The sequence below is a fragment of the Danio rerio genome, chromosome 1 (genome assembly GCF_052040795.2).
Source record: "Danio rerio strain M-AB ecotype USA chromosome 1, GRCz13ab, whole genome shotgun sequence".
Lineage (NCBI taxonomy): Eukaryota > Metazoa > Chordata > Actinopteri > Cypriniformes > Danionidae > Danio > Danio rerio.
In genome coordinates, this window is record NC_141021.1 from 20,975,975 (window position 1) to 20,985,676 (window position 9,702).

Genomic DNA, 9,702 nt, shown 5'->3' on the forward strand with positions numbered 1-9,702 from the left:
CATTCCCCAGGTCAAGCCACTTTTGAACCAGAAATAGCGGCAGAAGTACCTGACCTGGGCTACAGGATAAAAGCAAATTTTGCATGTCATTCGGAAATCAAGGTGCCACAGTCTGGAGGAAGACTGGGGAGAGGGAAATGCCAAAATGCCTGCAGTGTCAAGTACCCACAGTCAGTGATGGTCTGGGGTGCCATGTCAGCTGCTGGTGTTGGTCCATTGTGTTTTATCAAGGGCAGGGTCAATGCAGCTAGCTATTAGAAGATTTTGGAGCACTTCATGCTTCCTTCTGCTGAAAAGCTTTATGGAGATGAAGATTTCATTTTTCAGCACAACCTGGCACCTGCTCACAGTGCCAAAACCATTGGTAAATGGTTTACTGACCATGGTATTACTGTGCTCAATTGTCCTGCCAACTCTCCTGACCTGAACCCCGTAGAGAATCTGTGGGATATTGTGAAGAGAAAGTTGAGAGGTGTAAGACCCAACATTCTGGATGAGCTTAAGGCCGCTATCGAAGCATCCTGGGCTTCCATAACACCTCAGCAGTGCCACAGGCTGATTGCCTCCATCCCATGCCAGATTGAAGCAGTCATTTCTGCAAAAGGTTTTCCGACCAAGAATTGAGTGCATAACTGAACATAATTTTGTACTATCTGTATTTTGTACTGTCTGTAATTTGCACTGTAGTTGTATTTACACTGTCATTTTATTGGCACTGTCTGTATTTTGAACTGTGGTTGTATTTGCATCTGTGTTTTGTACTGTCTGGAGCCAGCACCTAAGCTTTTCACTCATCATAGCACACGTGCTGCTAATGATGTGACAATAAAAGTGACTTTTTGAAGGTTGACTTTTTTGTATTAAAAACACTTTTCTTTTATTGGTCGGATGAAATATGGTAATTTTTTGAGTATTTATTTTTAAATTGCATAAATTAAAATTGTTGAATTCAAATAAAAAAATCCCTCATTTCTATGTCAGGTTTTTATTAAGGACTGTGAAACAGCAGAAGCATTTTTACATTTCACTTGAAATAAAATAAAAAAATGTAAAAAACAAAAAACAATAATAATAATAAACTACAATATAAATGTATTAAATCCATAATTTGTATGTGTGTGTACCTGTATTGTTGGTTGTGCAGTGTAATGACATGCTCAGATGTGTTCTGAAGCTCCTGGTTGTTATAAGTCCACAAGACGTCGTTGGGTTTGGGGTATGAAGTTATTTCTACACTGAGGGTCAGACTTTCTCCCTCTCGCACCTCCACCACCCTGTTCTCTCCTTCTGTGAGGTTAATGAAACCACGCTCTGCCATACACACACACACACACACACACACACAGATTTCCTGTTGTTTGCCAAGGATGTGTCTTTTGCTGAAAACTGGCATTTAGCAAGGTGAAGATTAATCAACATTAATGAATCTCTTAATTGAAATGCTGGACTTTCATCGCTAATTTTAATAATTTGCCAAAATCTATTATGTTCGTTTTCCTTCAAGTAATCTGTCTTGCACTTTTTGCTCAGGTTAAAGTCAACACTAATTAGAAAGCTAAAAAAAATTCAGTTTAAACCTTTATTTCACAATTCTCACCGTAAACCTCCAGATTGACAGCAGCCATGGAGACCCCCTTCTCATTCCTGGCATTACAGCGATAGGATCCCGTGTCGTTTATCTTCACAGATTGGATCCACAATGTTATTGATCGCTGATATTCTCTAGATCCAGGCTGAATGTTTGATTTATGGCTTTCCAGTGCTGTCTAAATCATTATTGAGAACAACAGTCCAGGTTAAGTAGCATGTTTACAGGAAACAGCTTGAGTGTATGGGAGTGTATGCAACAGGTGTTTGTGTCTAACCGCTTCAGAAGGGATTGTCCATCTCAGGTGGAAATCGTGGTTGATGTTGACGGCGCTGCAGCTGAGCTTAAACTCCTGGTCTTGGATCAGGATCACATTTTCATTTCTGGAGAGGCTGATTGCTGGCACGGACTCTGGTGCTGTTTTTGAGGGAAACAAACATGTAATAAAACACAACACAAAATGTTTTTTATAGAAATATTGAGATATACTGTTTACAATTGGAAAATAAGTTTGCATATACCATGCAAAATAAAAGTTTAGAAATTTAACAATATAAGAGGCATCACAAAATTTACATGTTCTTATTATTTTTTCATTCATTCATTAATTTTCCTTCTCTTATTTATCAGGGGATTGCCACAGTGGAATGAATCGCCAACTTTTCCAGCATATGTTTTACACAGCGGATGCCCTTTCAGCTATAACCCAGTACTGGGAAACACCCATACACCTATTCACACACACACACACTTATACACTACAGAGAATTTTCATTCACCCAATTTAACGAAACCTGTGCACCCGGAGGAAACCCACGCGAACACAGCAAGAACATGCAAAAACCACACAGAAATGCTGATTGGTTCAGTCGGGACTTGAACCAGCAACCTTTTTGCTGTGAAGCAACAGTGCTAACCACAGAGCCGCTCCTTTGTTATTTTTTATTGTTTCTTTATTATTGTTTTATTCTGAATGAGTTATTTTAACAGATGCTAACATTTACTCGAAAGGACAAAAAAAAAACAACTGGTTACAATAAATGAACATTATGCTACTCATGCACAACTTATAAAGGTTTACAAATGGGGTATTTTTATAGATTCAGGTATTATCTGTTGACTTTTATACATTTTGTGATTTGTTTTTTAATTTTGTAAATAACAACTTTTAAAAATATATATATTTTATTATAAATTCAGTTAATATCAGTGGACATAAATAAACGTTATGATATTTTCATGTAAACATCTTTTATATGAAATTCTTCATTCAGGACAGAACTAAAAACTATGTAAAAACAATAATAATAGCATGCAATTTTTATGATCACTCTAATTACATTATGATTAACATTGCTCAGATTCAGTTTTTTTTTAATTATGACCAAAATTATATATATTATACCACTTTTTTTATATATATTAAAATTATAAAACTAATGGATATAATTTTAAAACAATTAAGATGAAACTCACCAAAGCTACATATCTTGATTAAAATACAGCATTGTGAAATATTACAATTTGAAATGATTTTCTGCTTTGAAACTGTGTTGGCAAAGCTGAATTTCAGCAGTCTTCAGTTTCAGGTGATCCTTCATAAATCAGTATAATCAATGCATTAAATACTTCTTTAAATATTTGTTTATATGTAATTATTTCATCATCACACTTTAAACAGTCTGTTTGCTTCTCTTCTCCAAAAACTCTTCTTGCCAAATCGCTGAATGCCTCCTCAATTATAAGCTGCTTTGGACAAAAGCATCTGTTAAATGACTAAATAAATGTAAATGCCTCTTTTTATCAGCTCTCTAAGATTATTTTCTTCAAAGTAATTCACAAAAAAGTGACCAAAATGATGCAAAAGTAAACATGCACAAAATCATATTATCATGCATAGAGAAAACTAGCATATTTCCAATTTTTAATTAACATCTGTACAATACACTATTTAACTTATTTGTTAATTCTTACTTAGTTGTTTCGCTTTCTAAGAGAGAAAATTCAAACCAGTATGGCTACCTTTCTTCTGTGTAGCACAAATAAAAACATTAATGAATTGTTTGTCTACACACTATATTTATATTTTAATATTGATAATAATGCTTTTTTTCCTGCACAAGTCAAGTGAATAAATGATAAATATATTTCTTGGTAACACTTTATTTTGATGGTCCATTTGAATATTAGTAGACTGTGTGCTTAATATCTGCTGATACGCTCCTTTAAAAGACATTTAACTGACTATAAGAAACTTTGCAAGTACACGTCAACTTACACTAACCCTAACCCCAACCTAACAGTCTGCTTATAATCTAATGAGAATTAGTTGACATGTAGATGCAATATAACAAACGGACACTCAAAATAAAGTGTGACCTATTTCTTTCCTTTTTCTTGGTGAACTATGCCTTTAAGAGCCACTGCTTTACCACTCACTCACCTAGCCGCACAACCAAGTTATACTCTCTGGATTTGACAGGTTTTTGATCCAGTTGTCCGGCACAGAAGTAGCAGCCCTCAAAGGCTTTGGACACATTTCTGATGGTGATTCCTCCCTGAGGGTGCGTGATGAAGGTGAGAGCAGCTGGTAGGGCAGAGCCATTACAGGTCTGCAGAGACAAGTGACTGACAGCTGGGTCTGTTACTAAACAAGGAAGAGTGATTTCCTCTCCTTTCCTCACTTGAAGGTCGTTCACCATGCGCCGAACAAATGCACTGCCCAGATCTGCCAGAGAAAGTAAATGATGAGACATTTTATGTAGAAAACAGAAAAAAATGCAAATATAGAGAGAACTTGTGCTTTCGTTAGACATTGTTGTGCAAGAGGTGTACATTTAACTGCTTAAATACCTATATCATTCAATGACGGTTAACAATAGCAAAATATAAAATACTTTAAACCAAATTTACACTAAGGTGTGGTTTGAGTACACAGCTTAAGGACCTGCATTTGTGCTTTTAACAAAAGACCTATTCAAGTATTAAAACTCTTTTATGAATAAAGTGTATGTGGGTATTGAGGCGGCCAAAGGACAAACAAACCACTCAAATCAAAGAAAACTGTGTAAACATTGTCAAATTTTCAGGGTTTTTTTTTTCAAAAATTTCCTTAATTCTAGGGATATTTTTATAATTCCCTTGTAAAATGTATTACTTTGATTAGTTCAAATAGAAATTATAAACTGATATCAGCAAACTGTTTATTCATTCATTTTCCTTTGGCTTAGTCTCTATTTCAGAGGTCGCCACAGGGAATGAACCGCCAACTATTCCAGAGTATTCCAGGACAATTTAGCCCACCCAATTCACCTGTACCGCATGTCTTTGGACTGTGGGGGAAACCGGAGCACCCGGTGGAAACCCACGCGAAGGCAGGGAGAACATGCAAACTCCACACAGAAACACCAACTTAGCCGAGGTTCGAACAAGCCACCCAGCAACCTTCTTGCTGTGAGGCGACAGCACTACCTACTGCGCCACTGCCTCGCCTTGCATACATGTTATATTATATATTTACATTTTTCTAGTAGTATTCAAGATGTATTATTATTACTTGTTTTATTTATTTATTTATTTATTTATTTATTTATTTTTAATTTTTTGGCAATTTGGTACTAATCTGCTTCCATTCAGTGGATTGTACTTTTAAATACTTCATTTCAAGTATAGAATAAAAATGTATATTTCTATATTTTATATAAATAAATGCTTTATAATAAAGCTATAAATACAGTTTATTAATATGAAATCTTAATTTAAAAAATCTTAAAAAGTAAAAAAAAAATTTCATTTAAATATAAAAATAGTGCAATTATTTTGTAAAAAGTATTATAAGATTGGCGACACACTGGCACAGTAGGTAGTGCTGTCGCCTCACAGCAAGAAGGTCGCTTGTTTGAGCCTTGGCTGGGTCAGTTGGTGTTTCTGTGTGGAGTTTGCAAGTTCTCCCTGTGTTCGCGTGGGTTTCCTCCGAGTGTTCCGGTTTCCCCCACAGTCCAAAGACATGTGGTACAGGTGAATTGGGTAGGCTAAATTGTTCATAGTGTATGAGTGTGAATAAGAGTGTATGGTTGTTTCCCAGAGATGGGTTGCGGCTGGAAGGGCATCCACTGCGTAAAAACATGCTGGATAAGTTGGCGGTTCATTTGGCGACCCCTGATAATTAAAGGGACTAAATCGAAAAGAAAATTACTAAATGATTGAGTATTATACGATTAAGGTTTTGTTTGTCTCATTTTGGCTACACAGGCAAGCAATGTATGATTTAAGCCTATAGCAGAGGTTTTTTAATTTCAAAGTCTCCCATTGTATTCACTAAGCGTACCAAATCAATATAAAGAATCTGCATCATCATATGAGAAGTTCAGAATTCAGTCACTGAACAAAGCTTTTTGTAGTGACTAATCTAAATGCCTTTGATTCATTCACTGTCATTCATTGCATTAATATTGGAACAGAAATACTGAAAAGTGATTGTCATGCTCAGTGCTCCAGACAACATCTCAAAAGAAATCAAATGCAGCATGTTCAGAACTTTTTGACAATTTTGGTACCATTTTCATTAATTCATTTTCTTTTTGGCTTAGTCCCTTTATTAATCAGGGGTCGCCACAGCGGAATGAACCACCAACTCATCCAGCAGAGGTTTTACGCAGTGGATGCCCTTCCAGCTGCAACCTAACACTGGAAAACATTCACACACTCTTGCACACACTCACATACACTACGGCCAATTAAGCTTTTTCAAGTCACCTGTATCACATGACTTTTAACTGTGTGGGAAACCGGAGCACCTGTAAGAAACCCACACGAAGACGGGGAGAACATGCAAACTCCACACAGAAATGCCAACTGGCCCGGCCGGGGCTCGAACTAGTGACCTTCTTGTTGTTAGGTGATTTTGCTACCCACTGTGCCACCATGCTGCCGGTACCATTTTTTAACACATTAATTAACTCCTGAGCTGATTCAAACTCACCTTTCACATAAATGTAAATGGAGCTCTTCTCTTCAGTTTCTGTGTTCTCACAGGTGTAATTGCCCATATGCTGCGTTTCTGTGATGTTGAGGAGAATGACACTGGCTTCATCATCCTTTAGCTCTCCTTCAATTCTCCGACCTTTATCCCGGAGCCATCGCACCCTGCCTGCGTTCACATCTGCATCATCGTGACAGCGGAGATACAGTTGTTTACCTTTAAGAATCACCAGATGGGGGGCATCAGGAGTGATAACCGGTTTAGACCATCCTGGAACACAAACAAACACAAATCAGTTTACCATGCATACAAGGTCAGGCTAATCAACAACACAGCACACGCTATCAGTTATCACTTTGTTGACAGTCAGGAAGATGAGAAGGGCTTTATCGTAGATAAAACCCTCTAAAAACATGCAGTTATTAAAGCACTACTCTGCTCTGAACTTTCTAATTTTGACAAACTAAATAAAATAATAACTCCTTGATCCCATAGCATGTAAAATACAAGAAAAAATACAAATTGTGCAAAACTATGGCATTAAACCTTAAAATAAAAGGAAACAGCATTTTTACTTCCCTCTCACTTTCTCGTGTTTGACTGTATTATCTTACATAATTTATTTAAATATATTTAGAGCAAGTAATTAAGTAATCGTTATTAATTCAAGACGTGTTTATTTACATTTCATACTTTTTCAAAAGTATGTGTGCCTGTATGTGTGTGTGATAAAAATGTAATGTAAGAACTGTTATTAGTTGTGGTGTTGAAGAACTTATGGGCAGGGATTTAATTATTGTTAGAAATTGCATCCTAAAAAGCAATTAAAAACAAACTTGGTCAATTGTCATTTCAAAGTATATATGCAAGCAGTTCATAGATCATTTTAATAGGATAAAATTTGAAAATAAAAATAAAGTAGAAATAGCATTTAATTTGTATTGAACTTACTGAATTTCCTTGGCTAAAGATAGCTAAATGAAATTGAGTTAGAACAACATAATTTGTTTGCCTAAATTCAGCACATATAAATTAAGTCTAACTTAATCTGTTAGTTTAAATTCAACCCAAACAAATTAATTGCAGCAGCTTGTCTTAAAAAAATTTAGTAAATCTAATGAATATTTTTTTCAGTGTAGGCTATATTGCAAATGGCACGTTTTTAGAAGAGCATTCTCATATTTATCCTCATATTTATATATTTGCAAACAAATTTTTTAAAAAATAAACTCATAACAAACCCAGTAAAACCAGAACTTTCAAGTCTCTTTTTTATTTATTCCATAATTGTATAAATAAAAAAAACGATTTAATGTGGTGAAATGACCTTTAAAGATAATTTTTTACAATGATTACAAACTGCTATTTCAAACAATTATGGCTATTCTCCCATTATCCACAATGACTAATCTGTTACCTCACCATGATGCATCGAGATGAAGTTTGTACGGGGTAATTAGTGACTAAGGCAGGCAAATTTCTAAGGATTGCCGTTTCCCGCTGGATTAAAACATTCATCAATCGCTCTCTCTCTCTCGCTCTCAAACACACAATGACAACAACAAAGACGAAAGTGCGCAGAATTTATAAAGAACAACTTGCATTTTGAAGATTTACTGTACTTATTTAACGTAGCCTAGTGTTCATAAAACTTGTCTTTTTCTTTCAGCCTATAAATAGCCAACTAAGATGAAATTGTAACACCGCCAGATGCAAAACCTGGAGTTGAGGTAAAGTTTTTTAAATGGCGAATGTTGAAGGTAAAGTGGTTTGTATTTAGACAGGTAACGTATACCTGAAACAACACAAATATGCTAAATGAAAAACAATGTAAATCCTCATGGATGGCTATGTAAAACACGCAGGCCATTTCAAGACACCTGTCGGCGGAAGGTAGGCTATACCTTCATCTGTTGCTTCTTGTTACAATCCATCAGATAACGTTAACGTTAGACGAGTAAACAAAAAGGCCGTTAGTTAAGAACATGTTGTGCTAATATTTCACTGTTTATTGTGGTGATTGTGTTGACGTGTTTATTAAATTAGCCGTTAGTTCAGTGCTGGAGTCAATTGACTTATACGACTCTAATTACACGCTAATTAATTATTGACATATAGCTAACAGATGAGATACGAGCGATGTAAGTTACGAGTTAATTAGACATAATAATTAGTCAAATCAATATATCACTGATTATGGCTAATATCATCTTTTTAAAATACATTAATTAATGAATTATATATTTTTTAAAACTAATTAGTGGACATTATCGAGCACAAATTAACAGATGGACAAACATAACTCTCAACGGCCATCATCTGCATCTGTCGTCAAAACAGTTGGCTCATTCTCTAGATATTAGCCTAATCATCTGCTCATAATTCATTATACATAATGACAGATGAGCCAAAGGGAAAATACAATATAGCTAATAAATAATCAAATCAGTTATAAATAAACTACAGGAGAAATTGTATGTTCTTACCTTCAGGTAGGGCGAATAAAAGTAGAACTGTACGTAGAAACCACGAGTGTCCCATACTTTCTGCCTGTGTGTGTGCGCGTGTCCGTGCATTAGTAAGACTGATCCACAACTGACTGTGCGTCTTCAGTTGCTCCGTTGCTCTCTCCTTCTTTCTCTCTCTCTCTCCCTCACACACAGTCTCACTCTCACTCTCTCTATGGCAGGCCGTTTTAATATTTATTCACTTGGGTAGGGTAACATAACAGTAAACATAACAATTAAAATTCTTTACACCAAACCAGCAGTTAGCAATATCACTTTGTAAAAAAATAACTCTTTGTTCAAGGGCCATTTCTCAATATGTGTCCTTTTCTGTACTTTTGTTTTTGTATTTTCGTGAACATCATAAACAACCACCGAAGTACTGTTCCAATTCAAAATACACAACTTTCCAAGTACAGTCAAAGTCCTCAAATGTGTTCTTGCTCTGTGTCTTTTGTTGAGGATAACTCAAGAGGTGACTTGTGCTAACTTTCGACAAACATGGAAACCAACTAGAAAAAAGTTATTAAGTTGCTTCACGAACAGAACACGTTATTATTATCACTTGTTATCCACATCTATACAAACTTCGGCATGCTACATGAACGCATTGGATTTGCTGTTTG

The 9,702-nt window shown here is 35.7% G+C and overlaps 1 protein-coding gene across 2 annotated transcripts in view; it reads right to left on the reverse strand.

Moving 5' to 3' along the window:
- kitb (KIT proto-oncogene, receptor tyrosine kinase b) overlaps positions 1–9,166 on the reverse strand; it is a 29,633-nt gene extending 20,467 nt beyond the window's left edge. For both annotated transcript variants that reach the window (XR_015475730.1, NM_001143918.2), the window contains 6 exon segments: positions 9,056–9,166; positions 6,570–6,839; positions 4,032–4,316; positions 1,866–2,005; positions 1,598–1,766; positions 1,125–1,311 (listed from right to left, as the gene is read on the reverse strand). Coding sequence is in view for 1 of the 2 variants with exons in the window: in NM_001143918.2 (NP_001137390.2) it covers positions 1,125–1,311; positions 1,598–1,766; positions 1,866–2,005; positions 4,032–4,316; positions 6,570–6,839; positions 9,056–9,110 (1,106 nt within the window). In the remaining variant the exon portion in view is untranslated.
- Between the last annotated feature and the right edge of the window lie 536 nt (positions 9,167–9,702).